General features: G+C 41.3%; 3 protein-coding genes across 6 annotated transcripts in view; 2 read left to right on the top strand and 1 right to left on the bottom strand.

Moving 5' to 3' along the window:
• The window catches only part of dlgap2a (discs, large (Drosophila) homolog-associated protein 2a), a 164545-nt gene extending 160023 nt beyond the window's left edge, over positions 1-4522 (bottom strand). The window contains exons 1-2 of one of the 3 annotated variants that reach the window (XM_044166680.1): positions 4394-4522; positions 2342-2541 (exon numbers count right to left, since the gene is read on the bottom strand). In XM_044166680.1, coding sequence (XP_044022615.1) covers positions 2342-2359 — 18 coding nt within the window. In that variant the 5' untranslated portion in view covers positions 2360-2541; positions 4394-4522. Of the gene's footprint in view, positions 1-2341; positions 2910-4393 lie in introns of those variants that run through there. The other 2 variants (XM_044166676.1, XM_044166672.1) reach the window with 2 other exon arrangements.
• On the top strand, positions 3064-10377 carry LOC122861792 (glutamate-rich protein 1). Of its 2 annotated transcripts, XM_044166682.1 has the most exons (6): positions 3066-3372; positions 4069-4209; positions 4438-4584; positions 7211-7585; positions 8663-8857; positions 10106-10377. In XM_044166682.1, exons 1-6 carry the CDS (start codon positions 3354-3356, stop codon positions 10204-10206), a joined length of 978 nt encoding a protein of 325 aa, XP_044022617.1. In that variant the 5' UTR covers positions 3066-3353; the 3' UTR covers positions 10207-10377. The 2 variants fall into 2 exon arrangements, with proteins under 2 accessions (XP_044022618.1, XP_044022617.1); XM_044166683.1 differs by lacking the exon at positions 4438-4584 and having other exon boundaries at positions 3064-3372.
• A 2593-nt stretch (positions 10378-12970) lies between these two features.
• On the top strand, positions 12971-18201 carry zgc:193593 (uncharacterized protein LOC564090 homolog). The gene is made up of 2 exons (XM_044167568.1): positions 12971-14235; positions 15598-18201. Exons 1-2 carry the CDS (start codon positions 14185-14187, stop codon positions 15889-15891), a joined length of 345 nt encoding a protein of 114 aa, XP_044023503.1. The 5' UTR covers positions 12971-14184; the 3' UTR covers positions 15892-18201.
• Positions 18202-19083: the final 882 nt, after the last annotated feature.

The raw sequence follows: 19083 nt of genomic DNA, 5'->3' as shown, positions 1-19083 counted from the left end.
GCCTGCTGAATGTTTCAACATTTACTTAGTCAGACTAGTCTACATACGCCGCTGCTCCTCTCCCCCTGTAGACCAAAATGACATCATCACACGCATAAATGTAGCATTTCAAATTTTCTATGCATCTTGAAACAGATTATGAGAGCGTTATCGTGTCCCTGCCAAGTAGGCAAAGTCCATACAAGCTTCCCATTGACAACTCTGTAAGAGTCTATTTGTGTGGGCATGTATGTGCGTGTGTGCCTGTGCATGCAAGCAATTTGACAGCAGCATTGGAAATATCCCGAGACAAGCTACCTTCAATTGCAAAGTGCTTCTGATGGGAAATAGTGTCAGTTTCCAATTAGTTTGTTTTTGTCCTTTATTCTTTGTACGCAAGTGGTAGCTTTTGATTTGGCTCTCATCTTTTTAAGTAAAGAAATTGCCTGGTAGGATGAGTAAAGATTTCTCCATCTCATATGAATCATCAGGCTTTTATTGAAAGACTGATTAGTCTGCTGGTTTAAAGCAGAGGGGGTGATGTGCATGAGGTGAAAGGTGGGGGCCCCCCTAAAGCTGTTAAGCTGACAAGTAATTTATTTTTCATCTGTCACATAAGGACTTATAGAGGTGACATGTATTTCTCACCTGCCACCTGGCACCCGTCCACCCACAGGTTCCCTCTCTTTTAGGTATAGACAAGCTACATATGCATATATATTGCACATGCACATCCACACACTGCACTGTATACACACAAACCCACACACACAAAGATACTTAATTAAAAGTAATTACATTTCCTTCTGACTGCTTGGTGCCATTATAGCACTTCTTGCCACCTGCATAATGAATGAACATGGGACACTTTTCCAGGACTCGAAATAAAACATGCTTGTTACTATGGCAGAAAATGCAGTTTCCATGTATGAACTGCTGTGCAGTGCACCCTTAGTTTCAGAGACTAGAGAGGGGAAAAGACCATCACTTCCACGTCAAAGTTTCACCCAAGCAGTTGCGTGTCATTGAGGAAGGGCTGGCTGACCACTACTGTCTAAAAATAAAGACTTTTTATATTATTGAGGTAGGAGTAGAGCATCGAGGAGTATCTTGGAAAAACGTCTTGCCACAAGGGTGAACAGCAATAACTCCATTGAGCATCTAAAGCATTGCAATGAATATGGTCCCCTATTTATAGCACCTCTGTGATTATGATGTCTGAGGATGTGAGTGCTGGCAGCCAGCACTTTGTCACTCACAGTGTGTGCTGAGTACTGTGTATTTGCTGTGGATTCGGCAGCAGTGCTGAAGCAGGCATTCTATACAACTTCCCTTCTTTTTGTGTCGCTCAATCATGGAAATCTATTGGAGCTGAGACATCAACACTTGCAACTGCGCTGAATCTTAAACAACATGATGTGTCAGTGTACAACTGACAATAAAGACAAGCTTTTTACACAAACAGGCAGTTAAATATTTCTAATCTTGCAACATCCCCAACAACAAAAGAGGCTGGATTCCTACAGCAGTAATAATCACCCATTCACAGTACAAGTCTCACTACTTGATTAACCAGAGGGCTTGTGGAAATTGTGCATATGCTGTTCAATGCCTTGTTCACTGCTAGGTATTATGTAACATGCTTACACGGGTCTGTGTATTACCTTGATTCTTACAAAACCCACAACTCTTCCAATGCCTTCTTTTGTTAAGCTGTATGGAGCTCCACTCTCATTCAGGATTGCCAGTGCTGGGCTCTGTCAGACAGTCAGTGAAGCTCATCCACCCACAGAGGCTACAGTCGGCATGGTACATACAGTATTACGTGCATTGCGCAACAGGAGTCTGGGGGAGATCAAACCTGAAATAACATCCATTTGAGAAGTTAACCTTGTACTTAGAGGGCTTTTTTCTGCCTGAAATGCTCCTCAACCAAGCCTCCTCCTCAGGGATAAATGTAAGTGCAGGAGTGACATCTATGAGGCAAATCTGGGGAGTGGTGAACAAAATTCATATGCATGCAAAAGTGATGCAAAAATCATAATATATTTTGTTTATTGTGGGGCGACTGGCCATATTTAAACAAATTTGAATTTTGGCACTTAATATAGTTTAAATAATTATGGAAGGGTTTTACAATTTTATCATTTTGAAAAAGCCAACAGTCCAAAAGTCTGATTACATTACACAAGTAAGAAAATCCTGCAACCAAACTGCTGAAACACACACCCATTTTTCACTACTGCATACATCTTCTCCTTTACTGTAAGATGATAAAATGCAATGTTTGAATCCTGCACATGTCATATTCTAGGAGTTAAATATGTGCTCAAAGATTAATAAGAGAGAGAGGGGGGTTTACCTTCTTCAGAGCTGACATTCTAGGTGGATCCTCTTCCTGCAAAGCCCGTTCACATGCTGAGGTCCCAAGCCAAGTTTGGAGGGTGCGCAAATCCTAACTCAGCCCGGTGCTGATGCTGAGCCATGAGGTGCCTGCTTAGTATTCTCATCTCGCTTCCACCCCGTCCTACAGCTGGCTTGGTGTGCGCACGCCCAAAACCGCTGTTATTACAGAATTCAAACACATGGGGAGCTCTAGTCTGATGCATCGCACTCATCACACTTCATGAAAGAAAGTTGGCAATTTAAATTGACCGCAAAAATTATTTGGGCATTATTTTGGTAGGAAGACACGCATGCGAAAGTGACTTAAGATCATTTTCGAAGTACTAGGATTCAAATTTTAATTCGTATTACATTTAATATCACAGAAGCAAACTGCCTCAGTAAAATGTAAACTTATTATAACTTACTGTCTGCCTTTTTCATCAAATACACAGTGGTCGAGCAGTTCCAAAGAATGCCATGATATTCTACATATTATATTAAACAAACCTGCGTTATATGCCGATTTGAAGAATGGATTAGACTGATCAAAACAATATATTGATGCATGTTATACAGGGTACATGTCTTTTCTGACAACTAATGCTACATTAAATTGCCATTGGTTTGAATGGAAATCGGAGCGACTGGACCAAGCGACTTCTTCCTATGCAGTCAGTTCTGCTGCCAGTCTGTGAGCTGTTGCCTGGTGGAGGAAGTGCAGCTGGAGGAGTCCGGGCATTATTGCACTTTGACAAGCGTAGCTGACAAAGTTTTTTAAGTAACCCTAGCCATTCCTTTGGCTATCTTTAACACCAACACGTTATTTCACCGGTGTGTGACGTTGATGTAACCTTTGTTATGAAGAGAGCTAATTTTAAAAGCTAGCAGGCTGTGTAGCTAACTTAGCTAGCTTGCTAGCATATTAGCTATAGCCATATGTTACATTTACGTTTCCGTCCTCTTCGCTTCCACTCATATGACTCGACATGGCACGTAAGAAAGAAGGTGAGCATCACCGGTGTCGTCGACAACATTATTAATCTCATACAAAAACTCAAAACACTTGTATGCAATTAGCTAGCTAACGTGGCTAGCGGGCTGGCGTTAAGTAGGTCTGTATGTTGTAAACAAATGCACGTGTTCCTATGTCAAACGATAGATACGCTGTTTTTGTCCCCACACCGTGCTCCGATACCGATGTCCAATACAAAGTAATTGTAACGTGTCAATAGCAGGTTACGCTGACACTATATAATACCTTGTAAAACCTACTGGCGATTTCTGAAAGCTTAATGATGCTTTGTAGAGTTGTATTGGAAAAATACTCATTTAAATGAGTGGTAGGGTATTTTGCAGTCTTTGGGGTACAGTGTAGTGTTATTATTATTATTATTATTATAGTAATATAGTACCCACAACATGCACATGATCCATAAAGCAGCACCTCTTTCAAGCTGGTAGCTTCTTTGACTTCATCCTTTTTTCTACAATGGAAACACATATGGGGTTGATAACTTGCTTTGCACATTAAGCCCACTCCACGCGTGATTGAATTGCATTGTTAAACTGACAGATTTTAGCATGACGTTTAAGGTTGATGTTTTCCTTAAGTACTAAGAAGATATCAGATATCTCCAATTCATCTGATTAACATGTAGTGTTATGTGGTCTATTTTTTGTCCTATGTCTCATGTCACTTAGCATTTCAATCAAAAGTACTCCAGAAGCTTTACCCTGCAGCTCCCAAATTGGAGCAGGAGTCCAGCCCACCAAGCATTGTAGAGGCCCTAGCCAAACGAACCTATGTGAAAAGAAAAGCCTCTCAAGAGGACACTGCCACTGGTAAGATTACATGTAGTTCATCAGTGATACTTGCTGCTTACAAAAGTACCAAGTCAATTTATTTGGAAAACATTATTTCTTTTCTGACTTTATCTTCATTTCTCTTTTCCCTTTTTTCAAAATACACACATTAAAATACCAACACATCATACACGCAGAATTGGTGCCACCTGGCTGCTCTTACCATTGGGGTTTATGACCTCCTTTTATTTGCCATGTCTGTCTCAGGAGATGCAGGGAAGACACAGGGTGCAGCCAATCTGGGCAGGCGAATGTACACGGTCCTACTTCCTCCTGCAGACTACAAGACAGATTCAGAGAAATCCGTCACACTCCCCCAACTAGAAAGTATAAATAGTGCCGAGGACCCAGCTGGTAAGACGACCATAATCTTACATTTATGGACTTGCGCTGTGCACCATAAAGCTAGGAGAGATTTACAGCATGGGGTATCACCAGGTTGGCTCTCTCTAGTATTAAAGTCACTCTTTTTGATTGTCTCTGCCACTCTAGTTTAGGGAAACAGACAGTGATAGTCAATTGTGTTTCTGAACTGAGGAGAACCTGAATGCAGTGCAGTTGGTGTTGAGCCTGCGTGATTTTCATTTTGATTTGTCTACTGAATGTGTTGTTTGTCAGTGTAAACTTCTACAACGTAGATACTTAACCCTTGTTGACGCCATCTTTGAGGGTGAATTGTGAGGTGAAGTTAATGCCAAGGTGGAATGTTCTTGAGGTGTGATGAGAAGAGTTGGATGGAAATTTGATTCAAAGAAAAGTCACACACGCTGCCGTTGCTATGCATCATTTAAAGACTGTTTATTTTGTCTGCACTCTGTCTGCACTTTCTCTCATCATAAACCGGTGGAATGATCACACTGTAATAAGAGTCCTGGCTCATTACACGTGTCTCTGTACTCATCATCTTCCTTAATGCAGACCTCCCTCCACCTGACAGGCTTCTGCTTAACCTCAACGAAATAGAAGAGATTTGTTGGCTGAGACAGTGCAGTGTCTAAAGGTGCCCACTAGAATGAGTGATGAGGTTAAGTTTGATTAAATGCACTCGTCAGCCTAACAGTGCCTTAATTGAATCACATTTTTGATTCAGTGGGCAGTGAGCCTTGATGGAAACTGCAATCCAAAGTCCTGTTTAAGGTCAGATTGGATTGGGCTTCATAAAGGTTTCGTGATAATAGATCCATCAATATAATATTACAGAAACAGTACAACAATAACTAGTTGATGTGATATGGTAATGTTTCATCTATTAAGAGTGAATAAGACAACCTCTATGGTAGTCTTGAATTACAAGATCTATCTCCACACTGTTTACATGGTTCCAGTGCAGTCTGAACTCATAGTCTTAGATAGTGAGATATGGAAACACAAGTCATCTAAAATCTTCTTCCATATTTATGGGCTCTTGTCAATACATTTTTTTGGGCTGATTCTGTGTTACTGTACCTGCTGTAGGTTGCAGTGGACTACAAAAGTGTGCACTACTGTCTCTCAAGTTATCATGCCAAGGCATGATATTTACTCCCTATTTTTAGTGTTTTTCAATTCCTGTGTGACAGAGGTATTAAAGAAGTGCATTTAGGCTTGAAAGAATGATCTTTTCCTCTATGCTGAGCAACACATTGATGTGAGATTCTTGTGCTCATTTTCATTCTACCACAAAAGGACAGAATTAATAAAAATCACCATAGATATCGCATATTTGTACATCCACTGGAAAAGATGTGACTGAGTGCACTCATGTGAGCGCAGCAAATGGGGCAGTGCTGCCCAGTGGGTCTATCAGATGAGTAACAAAATGACAGCAAGTTCAAGTTCATTTTCACCTTTTTCTTCATTGATGCTCATATAGACAAGTCCTGTAAGTGACTTTTGTTTGTCATCACTACAGTCCATGTTAGATTAAATTGAGCAGTGGCTCCTCTCGAATTGGTTTTCAGAATTGGTCGTTGTTGCTCTGCCACTTTCGCAGCTGCATTATGAGCTGGATGGTAGCCAGTGTGAATGGGTCACTAAGAATTCGATGGGAGCTGGTTTCTTTGACCTCTCAATGCCTCTTGAGTTGTTAAGGAGAGGGGATTTGCGATGAGGCGGAGAGGAAGCTGCTCAGCCAGAGAGTGCCGTTTCTGAAGGGACTCACAGTTTAGCTCTAGTCATTCTTGGTTAAGTTGAAGGAATAAGATATAAGAAGAGAGATGTAACACTGATTAAAAAAAATGTACCTAGAAACAAACAACAGCAAAAGAAATCAAACTGCAAAGCTAAAACAGAACTGCAGGAGCTTTAATGATGATTTCCATAAGGTAGGAGGAATGCAGTAATTTTGTCTGTGTGTAAGCACAATGAACAGCTAATGCATAACCTGAGCGTTGGCCCCTTTCATCTTTCATCACAGTGCTGGATTCAAAATGAAGGGAATTGTTAAAAGCAGCACGGGAGATGTAGATTTTATTGTACATTATCATTACATAAAGAATGAATAGACTGCTATTCTGCCAAGACGCACCATATAACATCAAAAACATCAAGCATACAGTATACTGATTCGTTGTTGTTCTTCAATTTTGTTCCATGTAAGGCCAAGATCCAGCAGGTTTCTTTTCAATCAGTAACCACACCAGCTGATTTTGCTGATTAGAATGCAATCAGCTAAAAAGACAGAGTATCTAATTAGTGGAATCAGCTGGTGCAGTGATTGGCTGCGAGGAAACCTGCAATCTCTTAGCCCTTAATGCCACATTATTGGACATTACTGAGACTCAAACCCCCTACTGGTTTTAGCCTGTGTGTCGGCATTTCTTAGGTGAAACCCACCCGCCTCCAATATGTGACACAGAATCTATTCTTTTAACAATGTGAATACAAGAATCTGATGTTAGCTTTTGCTCAAGAGTAGAGGTCCATATGGAGATTGTAATGAATTGATTAAGTTGAACAATGTTTTAAACTAATCAAGAGTTTACCATCTTGTTGCCCACAGACGAGAGCGTCCATGATAGCAATGAAGGACTAGACCAAGATAAAGAGGAAGAGAAAAGAAAATGGAGAAGAAGGAAAAGAAAACCAACCCTCCATCAAGACTCTGGGAAAGATGGAGCAGCTCCAGTGAGTGAGTCCAGTACAGGTCAGAGTGAGACACTTGTGGATGAGGGAGGAGAGCGCATTAGCAGGAACAAGAAGAGGAAGCTGAAGAAGAAACGGCACAAAGAGAAGCTGCTCTCCATGGGTCTGATGCCCCGGGCCGCTGCCCTGGAGTTCACGTACCAAAAAGATGGGGAGGAGGAAGATAACGAGAGGAGAGCTGCTGAGGTGTCAGACTTCCTCAGAACAACAATGGAAATCTATATGTCAGATTGTAAGCATCGAGCAGAGCTGTGTTTGTCTTTTTTGATCAGCTGATTTCTTATGTCCTCTGTGCTAAATCTTGTTGCCCTTGCTAAAGCTTGAGCTCATTTAATGTTAATATCTGGAACATGAACATCCTGCCAGGGAGTAGTTTGATTTTGATCAATTTTGGGTGCTATGATGCACAAAGCTTGTAGCTTCCTAGGCTGAAGTTTACAAACACATAATTAAATTCTGCCAAATGCTGAAAGCATGTTAATGAAAACAGTGAGAACAGAATTCATTGCACTTCTGCCACAGCACATCTGGGCTTCTTTTGGACATGATGGAGTGATGTGATGGATGAAAGTGTAAGAGCTACAATTGCAGTGCCATTAAGTCACTTAAGTGTCTGAACATTTTTTAGTTGCCAGATGTATCTATATCTGAGTGCTAACTGGAAATCATTTAAACAGCTTTGATTTATGTATTTAACATTTATTTTAAAGGAAACCAAGCCAAGATACCCCAATATTACAAAAGTTACGATGTTTCAGATATTCTAAAAGTTACAAATTAAATTATGTTTAATATAGGGATTACTTGCAGCAGACTGACAAAACTAAATCCAGTTTACAGAAAGCAATTGCACTCTTCAGTCACTGAGTTTTTAATCAAGGCTTTGAACTCGCCTAGAGAAACAAGTTCATTAAGCTGCAGGGTGTGCTGTAGATTAGGCCATGTTCAAAATAAGAGAAGGCTCCTCGATACCTGGTAGAGGTGCCTGGTAAATGAACGAGACTAATAATAAATGGTGAGACTGCACAGATATGAGATTCACCCAGTCTGGCTTTGTAAATGAAAAAATAAACTTGTGATTACACAGAGTCTAGACAGTTAAGTGTAGCAGAGGGAACGGTTATATAAGTAAAAAATATAAAATTACGTGTTAAACAACTGTTGCTCTATATTTAGTGCAATGTATAAAGTTTTTTTGTTTTGTCAGCTCCAGTTGGATTACACTTTAATGTTAGATAAAATGCTAAATTATGACGTTGATGCCTTCTTAATTAACAGACCCCCTCTCACTTCTTCTGTGCTCCTCCAGCCTCGTTGCGAACAGACAAGCTTCCTCTCCTGGCTGAGACAGTGGATGACCTTCTGGGCAGCATAGCCAGCGGATGCAAGCCCACCTCTGTCCTGAAGCAGCTCTACAGCCTCAAGGCCTTTGTTTCGCAGAAAGCGACAGACAAACTGGAAAAGGCACTGGAGGAGCTCTACAACACTTCTCCTATGTCTGCAGGTCAGTGACATTTTGTTATAGAAAGTCATGGAAGGTTACATCAGAAGAAAATGTTGGGATCTTTGCTTGTACTTAAAGCTGCTCTATGCTTGTTAGATGCATTCATGCCCATCCCTGCCCATACTAGCCTCTTCTTGCTGGGATCCACCCTAGGCACTTCGTTGACCTGAGTATACCTGCCCTTACTTGCCTTTATCAGCCTTTACCTGTACCTACCTGCCCTTAATGTGCAATACTAAAGCTGGTCTTGTTCATATTACATCTCACACACAGGTGACCACCACTATGAGTTAACTAACATGTTTCAACTTGTTCATCTTGCCTTTACTCTGTCAACAGCCAAAACATCTCATGAGTCCCCAGACACGTTTCCACACTAGTGTGTGTGTGTGTGTGTGCATTTGCATGGTTGGCTAGTTGGCTGCATAATAGGATCAGCAGGGACTTTGCTGCTGTCACACGCTCAAGTGTATGTGTGTGAGAGAGACCAGCCAGGAGATTCAGGCCACAGCCATATCGGTGTCCACAAAGTGACGCTTGTCTCTGTCTGTACCTGTCGCCTAGACAACACCGTGTAAAAACCAGTTTGCTATTTCGCGAGCAGAGTCCATAATAGAGCCTGCTTCAGCTGTGCCTCTCCATGCACCTGTTCCACGGCTGCCTGAAAGCTTTTCTAACCTCCCTCCACACCCGTCATATTGTATGAGTCATGCTTCGATTTCACTGTTTAAATGCTGCTGTTTTTAAATACAACTCCGCCAGCAGATTGCATCAGAGCAGAATTCATTGTGAATGACTCATTCTAGGAGAGGTGTGCTTTTAAAGTTCTTCAAGTGAGTTCACTAAAGCTCTCCTCACTCCATCACTCTACCCTTGCAGTGGCAATCAATTGAGTGCAGGAGCAGGTCCAAAGCAGATTTCCTTTGAGCATATTTTACTGCACCCTGGAGTTCCCCTCATGAATGACTGGACTGCTCCCCTTTATACTGTTCATTGTATGTTCTGCATAGATTCACTAAATTCAGTTTTAACTTTTTCAAGAATAAGTAAAAGAAAGATTCTGTTTTGGGTGGGAAACAGATGTGTTAGGTTGAATCTCTTGAAGAGGTAGGAGGTAGATTTGAACACTAGCTGGAAATTTTGATTTATTAAGCAGAAAATACAACAGCAAATACGTCTCTTTTGTGTTGTCAGCAGCAATCTCAGCTGTAACTGAAATGTTGCTCTCTGTCTCTTATGTGCTTTTAGAGGAAACCACTGCAGTCACTTCACTGTTTCAATACTGGATCACAGACATTCTTCCCATGCAGGGAGACAAGAAGACAAGGCTTTCTACAATGCACCCATGAGACTGTCAGGCACACTCAAACAGAGACTCTGCTGAAGGATTATTTTCACTTTGCTCCATCACTACAGACAAGAAAGTTCTTGAAATGTTCTACTCATATACTGCATTTCACAATGTTGGACTGTACATGATGCTATATAAAATATTTGTATTATTAAATGTTTCCTTTTGATCTATGCCTTTTGTCTAATCCATTTCCATGCCTTATATTGTCCAAGAAGAAAACAAAGCCAGATAATCCTGAGCTGGGTAAATCCTTCCGCCCACCATGAGTAAGCTTGAAGTTGTCATTATCGACCCAGCTGTTACTTACCTCTCTGTTTGTTAGAGTTTTATGTAGTTCAAAATGAATCAAACATTTAATTGGTATTAACATAACACCCGTCCTCCTCATCTAACCCCCTAATTGCCAGAGAAGCAAATGTCAGCTCTGCTGGAGCTCCAGTATTGTTTGCAGATGTTATGACATTTAAACCCAGACTGTTAACCTAATGGCTCCTCAGTTATCTACAGTACACTCCCCACAAATCAATTTCTGACCAAGTTGCTATTCCACGTGCCTTTTCGAATTAGCTATTTCTTCTAACTGCACTGGATTAATTAATAGTCTTCGGGGAGGTAGGCCTAATACTGATGGTACTAATGGAGACTCAGCAGATATTCGTTATGGGTCTGAATGATTAAGAACAATAACTAGTACCATTACATGATCCCCACAACCACTTGTTGCCCTTACCTAACTGTACGCTCAATATAGCAACACACTGTTGTTGATGGACCTTGGGAACCAGTACCACCCAGGGAGACAGTAGCTTAACCTTCCGCATCACCATACCTGTCTACAGCTGAGATAATCTATTTTAATACATTTACCCGTAGCTCAATGCCAGGGGATGAGTTCAGGAAAAGGGCAGAGAATTATCTCGGCTGGACAGTGCCATTGTGATGACCTGAGTGAGAGCTGTCTGCCACGTACCAGCTCCTGAGCAACTTGTCTTTCCAGAGCTGGGAAGCACCAGTAGACACCAGCAGGTTATACTGTACACTGTAACACACAGTTCTGAGTGTGTGGTATTATAGTGGTGAACAATTAGCATGAGGGCCGCCATCTGTGCCCTCTATTCATGGATGGATGCAGCAGGTGCTGTGTCTGATGGGGCTCATTCTGCAGACATTAGCCAGAGGAGACAATAAAGGCGAAGAGCACATTGCCTGATGTGCTTACATAATATAAAGGTGATCATGTGCACTTTAGCGGCGTGGCTCTAGGGATGGCAATGTCTGTCTGTCTGATCCACCACTTTGGTCCGGACTGAAATAGCTCAACAACTATTCGATGGATTGCCAGGAGATTTGGTGCAGACATGGTGCCCAGAGCATGAATCCTAACCGCTGACTTTTCCCTCATTTGTGGGTTTTATGAAAATGTGTCGATAACTCTTGGATGGATTGCAATGACATTTGGTTCAGACGTTCATGTCCCCCTCAGGATGAATTGTAATAACACTGGTTATCCCTCAAAGTGGCTATAATGAATAGTTTTATAATAATGTATCAAATAATGTGAAAAACTGTGACAACGTGAAAAGGGGTTGCTTGTCGTGATGAACTTAAAGAGAATTAACACCTGAATCTGTAGCTCCCCTCGGCTTTATGAAGTTTAATAACAAGTTTCAGCTCCCTAGCTGTCACTTTATTGTTTTGGTTCCCTCTTACTGCTCCTATAGAGTCGTTTACGGCCGCTGCAGGCAGCTGTTTTCAATGAAAAAGCTCTGAAAACCCACTGTACACTACCTGCTGAGCACCAAACGGCAGACGCAGTTAGTGACTAGCTGGTGAACATAGTGGAGAATTTAGCAGCTAAAGAGCAAGATATTTAGTTGATTTAGAGACCAAAAACAGAGCTAAAAGAGAGTGAATATTAGACTTACATTTGTGTGGTGACCAGAAGCACAACTCCAAATGAAAGATGATGCTGCTCCGTAATTGCTGGACTTGTAAATAGGCAACTGCTTGCTAACAAGTTCACCATATGAACTTAAAAGGTGATATGTCAGTGTTGTGTTCACAACTTGTTTCTGCTGCCACCAAGTGGCCAAAAAATCTGTTATTTGTAACTTTTCATCTAGCAACACCATGTGGTCAAAATTTTATATATCCAATATGTTTGTTTATAGCCAGATTTCTGCAAAACATAACTTTTCCATCCACCTCTGCTCTACTTTGTGTTTACTGCTAATTAGCAAATGTTTGCATGCTAACACTCTAAACAAAGATGGTGAACATGGTAAACTATACCTGGTAAACTATACCTGCACATCAGCATGTTAGCCCAGTTGTGAGCATGTTTGCGTGTTCACCTAGTATTTAGCTCAACGCACCGCTGTGCCGAGGTACAGCCTCAGAGCTGCTAGCAAGTAGATTCTTTTCTTAAAGTCCATATAAAGGAAATTCAGAAATTTGTTTCTAAACATATTATAAATGTTAGAAATGTATTGCTTAAAACATGTTACAAAGACTGTTAACTATGTAGTAGTGAATTGTGGAGTTTAACTTACTTTGCCTGTTTTATATTTTCTAGCATTGAAGTCGATAGTGATTTTACTTTTTCTCCTTTAATACTTTAAATGCCATATGGTTTCTTTTTGTGTAAAAACCCAGTAGGCATCATAAGTTTCTGTGGCATCATGACTTTGCAGCATTAATGCGGGGGGCTTTTGAAATTATTCAGGGATGCATGAGTTGGGAGGCAGAATTGGGTCCTATTACCAGAGATGAGAAGAAGGTCATTGTTGGCTGCTCTTAGAGAGATTTCCTCTCGTCCAGAGAGAGAGAGACGGCACAGCTACCTCATTATAGCCTGTAGACCTCACTCTGAGTCGAGGACCTCTAGGCCAGGATGGATATTAAAGCTTAAAGAAATTTACTGACATGGCAGGAGAAGCCATTCTCAACATAAACAGAAAAACATCCAAATCAACCCACTCGGCAGATTCAAATAGGTTCTAGTGGTTCTGACTTCAAATGACTTGGGCCTTCTATATTAAGCTATTAAAGGAACTGCTGAAGTAAGAAATAAGTTACACCTGATGCTAATGTACTTTACCTGAAGTAGATAACTTCTCATTCATCATTTTGCACTTTGTTTTGATGTCAGACTCCCATCAAACAGACAGAAAAGGATGGAAAAATGCATCAAATCCTGAAAATGTTCTGATCAGAATTCAAAACATTGAAAATGACAATATGCACACTGTTATCTGCTCCCAAAGTGTGTACATTAACACCCCTCTGATTTTCCACACACATTCACAATGTACATAGATGAATACACTATATTATGACTGGGAGATATGGCTGAAATAATCACATTATTAGTGAGAATATTTTATATTATTTTATGTATTGATATTCATCGCGTTGTGGCAAATGTATGCAAGAGTACATAGAAAAAACTTGATGTTTTATACAATGAACTGCAATGCAATACATCAGACAAAACTCTACATATATGCAAACCAAAAATAAAACCTCAGTAATAACTTTATTGGTTTTTAAATACAGTTTGCTTGAAGTCATTCATTTCCACAACAGAATTTTGTAAAACAATATAATTTAAATATGATTCCATTACTAGAGTCAGTATACTTATTTAAGTATCACTCAGCCCTGCACTCCATTCAACCTTCCTTCTGTTTAGAGTGACTTCTTTGTCACTGTGTGCCAGCTCTTGTAATCCCCTTAGACACACCACCTTCAGACTGCCTGTTATGTAAAGACAGGAAGGAGACGTTATAAGGGCTGATCAGGCTGTCCTGCACCACATAGCAGAGCACAGGTTGAAGTATCCAAGTGGACACCCGGACAGACCCTCTGTCAGTCTTGGGAGTCCAGGAAGAGGAGCTTGAGAGAGCAAAGTGTTATCTGCCCCTTAACTCATTCCTAATTTAACAGGAAGACCTTAGTGGAACGCTCCAAAATGTTTTTCAGAATCCCAAGACTGACTCCGGGCTACATCAGGCTGCTGCAGGTGAGTGTGAGCAATTTGGCAGGCTTTGAAGAATTCAATCGTTTTGTCAGTTTGAACATGCATGAAATACTGGTTTGGATCTTTCAATGCTACTTTGTTGTAAAGGTGAACAAGATTTCGAGTCAATTAGATACTCTAACCACCTACAGAACATTTCCATGTGCTGTGATTGTTACTCTCAGATGCACTAAAGCTCTCTATACTACCGGGTTGCAGGAGCGTTAAGTGCTGAGTCAGTGGAAGTTGCTTGCCTGTGATCTTAGAAGCAGAAGTGGATTGTACTTTATTGCAATTTTTCTGCATCAAACAACCTGTTTTGATTTAAGACCTTTAAAACACAAAGGCTGAAAGCCCTCTCAGTGTCTTTGGATTTGAAGTGTAGATTACACCGTGCTTGGCATGCTCTGTCTCTACTGGTCCTGAGGGAGTAGAAGAAAGTGGCAGATGAAATAACTTTGACAGTTCTGAGAGCAGCCATTGATGTAATGAAGTGTTTGCAAGGTACTGGTTTTATGGGTACGCACAAAAGTTTATAGACAGAGACAGTGCATACAGCAAGTTGGTATCACTAAGCCTTTCGCTGCCATTGTGCAGCCTTCTCTCAGTCAAGGGTTTCAACAGATTGTTGTGACAAGATGATGAAATACAGTACTATCACCACCCACAAATATGAGTTTGTTCCAGGCTTCTGTTCCGGCAATGTGATGCCTTTTGTTTTAGCTCACAAAACACAATCACCTTTTTGGTGGTGTTTACCACAAACAATGGAGAAATCCAAGCCTGTGACAGTCCATTGCATTGTAAATGGAAATGGGAACTGGGTGAGTGAGCTACAGGGACGGCTTCTTAACTGTCTGTGACACAGCTCCATTAGAAACTATGAGGTTTCTATTATTTGCTCCTCTACGCTCTTTATAATTGTCAAGGGCCCACTGAGGAAATTGCCCATGTCGCAAAATAGACGAGCTTTTTGTTTGTCAAAAGAGACAGACTGCGATTTAGTAAATGAGAGAAGATGAGTTTTTAATCTCTCTGGGATTGGTGGGAGGGCTAGATGGGGTGGGAGCTGAGGTGAGCATATTGTAGCTAACTTGTTTGATGCAGACAAATGTTTGGAAAAAGAGCTGCAAGGCATGTTGTCCTCCTGTGCTGTATTTTCCTAAAATTGATCTGCATCCATGCATATACTTTGGACATTAACAAATCATAACTGTTTGGTCATTGTTTGCCAGAAAGTTGTGTTATGTCTAGACTGCTTTGAAAGCCCTAATGCAGTTTATTTGTCTTTCATACACACACAATACCAAGGAAATCCAACATTTCTCTGATCACGTTTCACTCTCCACTTTTCTCCCCTTTCAGACCCAGGCCTACCATAATGTGTCTGTGACGCCTCCAGCTGAGAAGACCATGCCCGGCGTGGCTATGCTGCTGGGGGCCGTGGGGATCGGGATGTGTGGCTACAGCTCCAGGCAGTTGGCCCTCCACCACCGGCCCTCTGCCCGTGTGCTGCAGTGGGTTGGCACACACACTGATGCCAGCATGGTGGGCACTGCTGCCCATAGGACCCCCTTCCTGGATGTTACTCGCCCGGCCGTTGCCTGCCAGGAGATCCCACATCCCTCCTTTGTGGGCCAGAAAGTTTCCTTGAAATAACGTGATGCTAGATCGGATATGGATTGGCCAACATCACAGGTTGAGTTCCAATAACTACACTCATGCACATCTAAGATGGTAGCTATGCTGGCCCATTGCCCCAGTGTGGCCCATGTGCTCTCTAATGATGTGCAAGTGTGGATATTTGACTAACCTCAGCCTTTATGTTGGCAGGAAGTTGAATGTCTTATAGTAATAATGAATTCTGTAACTAGTGCAACACATAAAAATAGTTTAAATGCTATTGAATTGTATCAATTAATCACTAATATTAGAATCTGTAATGCACTGAGAGGGCACTAAGCAATATGAATGATGATGAGTATATAATGATGCTGGAACTTCCCAAAGACTGTTGCTGAATGTAGCTTAAAGGAGCTAACATCTTTAATTTGGACACATTGTGTATCTTTTTGAGGCCTGGTGTAAAACGGGACTGACGCTTGGCAGTGTCCCTCTGTACACAGATGGTTGGCAACCCTCTCTCTATGCCCACCCCCTTCCCCTTCCCCTTCCCCTTCCCTCCCCAGGCAGACAGCCATGTGTAAGTGCTTGAGCAGCCCATCCCTGCCCATGACTTCAATTGATTTCCTCTGAGGAGGAGCAGGTGCCATCCATCAACAAGCCTTGGCGTTTGCTGGCGCGGTCTGGCATCGGCTGCCAATCAAGAGACAGTGGCGGAAGACACAGGTTGGCTTTCTGGCTGATTCAGTGACTGGTGCTTCCTGTGTTCAGAAAAGTTCAATTCTCCAAGGGTTCGGTCAGAGTTGTGAAAGAATAGCAGGGCAGTTTTGTGGACTGAAAACACTTCTTTTAATAGAAGAAAGTACTGAAAGTACATTTGATATCGAAACCTGAGTAATGTAAACAACACTTGCACAAACACACACACCTAGAATGGTGATTCCTCCTGGATAAGCCAGTGTCCTCTATGGGGATTAACCCAGGTGGAAAATCATTCCTGGCACACACACTCATTCACCTAATCTGGTATTAGAGAGAAGGACCCGTGAGGCAGACAGTCAGTCCTGTGCATCCCAACTTTGTACCATTCCCCCTGCAGTGTCCACCATTTGTCCCACTGTCATACATGGATTTATATTATGGGATTGGTGTTTCCATTAGTGTTTACACCAAAAATATAGCAGCGAAAGGGGACTTGAGATTTGGCGAGACACTGAGTGTGGTTGAGAATGCGTGCTGTGCCTTATGGATAGCACAGGGTCAAATTGTCTTTACTGCCTCTTATTTTGACTATGAATATTTAAAAATCTACTGAATGTAGAGTTTTGTGTCTCAGAAATCGTGGTGACACAAGTGACCAGAGAGACTTTTATTTCTCCACAAGCAGGGGACAGGAGGAGGAGGAAGTTCCCAAGTATTCTGGAAAGTTGTGAAAAAAGAGGATGGTGAGAAAGTTGAGTGTTTCATCGCTTAGAGGTCAGCCAGACCTTGTAATCCAGGTTTTCATTGCTGAAGAGCCATCCTTGTCTGTCTGCCAAATTGGATCAGCAGCTGGTTGTGGCAGGTTGGGAGTTTTTAGAGCCCCAATAGAGGCCCTCCAGAATGCTAGCACAGTAGGTCACCAACAAAATGGTCGTAATCCACTCAGCAGAGGGGGGTAATGGCTCCAACTGGCATCAGACACTAAACAATTGGTCACCTTACTCTGGACAGAGACTGACAGCCATAAACAATTTCATAATGGGTTTGTGATGGTCTCAAAACAACAGGATACTCTGTGTCACCATATTCGTCTGAGGGAAAACAGGGTAAATTGGGGCTTTTAAAACTTTCCGGAGTAACAAGATACAAGTATGACTACATTTTATAGTCAGGTTCAGGCAGTGCACTTCCGTGAGTGTGAAATCAATGTGGGTGGGGGCTGGAGGTTGTATAATGCACCTGGCTGGTTTTGATGGATTCTCTCTGTACTGCAGTGGTGCACAGAGCATTGTGGAACCCTATTGATCTCAATCAGAGAGTGAGGGAGAGCTTGTCTCCTCACTGCAGCAAACTTCCTGTTTCACTCAGCATTGTACAATTTATGAGGGAGAACTGCCAAGACATAGTGCATCGACGAAAAAGGAATATCTGAAAACATGTTTGCTGTTGGAATAAAACATGTCTGAAAGCACAGGATTCTTCTGTTCTCTTGTTGTGGGTGTCACGCATCAGTGCTCATTCATTTCAGTCTGTAAAAGTTCAGCTGTGCCCATTAAAGGAGAGATTTGTTCTGTTAGCAATGTAACTCATATTTAATGAAAAGATGTTGGAAGAGATTTATGAAATAAAAGCATTTGGCAAACATGCTGCTCTACTGTTAGTCACTTAGTCACACCTGTGGGTCAGGTGTGCTGTTTTTGTACACTGTTGTGCGATGAAGTTGTGCTTTTTGTACCAAGAAATAAATATGTTTTTAGTCAAAGTGCAATTCATGCTGTTTTGCTGTAATTAGGCTTAAAGCGATTAGACACTGATTTCACAAATTTTGTAACAGCTGAATCATTCAGTCGTGTAGATTTTAGAATTCAGATACACAAACCTCCAGTATAGATCACAGGTTTCACATAGGTCATCTTTGTTATTAGGGTGAATCAATTCTCAATTACACTTGGAGACAGTAATCACAATCCTAATGGCCTAATCATTTTCTACAGTACATTATCTAAAACTTTAGAATGACTGAGATGGAGGATATGGTAAAGTTAATAAATTGGGAAGGGTTGAGCATGTCTTGACATCCACATTTACATTATTACCAAAAGTGAATTGTGGTGAAGTAAAAAACTTAAAAGGGTTTAGGTTTATCCAAAGAGAAATTGCAGATACTAATACTAATGCTGCAGACTTCATAAAATAGACAATGTAGAAATATGTGCCATTATTTATTTTCACAATCTATTTCTTTTGTCTCAAACATGAAACTTGCTCCAACCCAATCTCTTAATGTCGCCTGCAATGTCTGAGCATACTAAAGACCAGCATAGGTATAATACAACACATAGTCAAGAGTCAGTCAGAATTCATAGATATGGGTCTTTGGATATAAATGTGTGGGGCCAAGATTTGGAACAGTTTACAAGATGACATGTGATACTCAGAATCTATTAGTTTTAAAAACAGGTGTAAAACCTTTTTATTAAAGGAAATGGAGAAAATAGAGTTGTACTTATACATTACTCATTAAAC

Source organism: Siniperca chuatsi, linkage group LG15, assembly GCF_020085105.1.
Source record: "Siniperca chuatsi isolate FFG_IHB_CAS linkage group LG15, ASM2008510v1, whole genome shotgun sequence".
In the NCBI taxonomy this organism is placed as follows: Eukaryota; Metazoa; Chordata; class Actinopteri; order Centrarchiformes; family Sinipercidae; genus Siniperca; species Siniperca chuatsi.
Note: the sequence above shows the minus strand (reverse complement) of the source record. Positions and strands in the feature narration are given on the sequence as shown.

Bases quoted from the DNA above. Each gene is read 5' to 3' on its own strand.
- LOC122861792 (XM_044166682.1), top strand. The intron at 4,210-4,437 runs GTAAGATTACAT...TGTCTGTCTCAG, and splicing joins TCAAGAGGACACTGCCACTG to GAGATGCAGGGAAGACACAG. The intron at 8,858-10,105 runs GTCAGTGACATT...ATGTGCTTTTAG, and splicing joins CACTTCTCCTATGTCTGCAG to AGGAAACCACTGCAGTCACT.
- zgc:193593 (XM_044167568.1), top strand. From the start codon at position 14,185: ATGTTTTTCAGAATCCCAAGACTGACTCCGGGCTACATCAGGCTGCTG. The intron at 14,236-15,597 runs GTGAGTGTGAGC...CTCCCCTTTCAG, and splicing joins GCTACATCAGGCTGCTGCAG to ACCCAGGCCTACCATAATGT.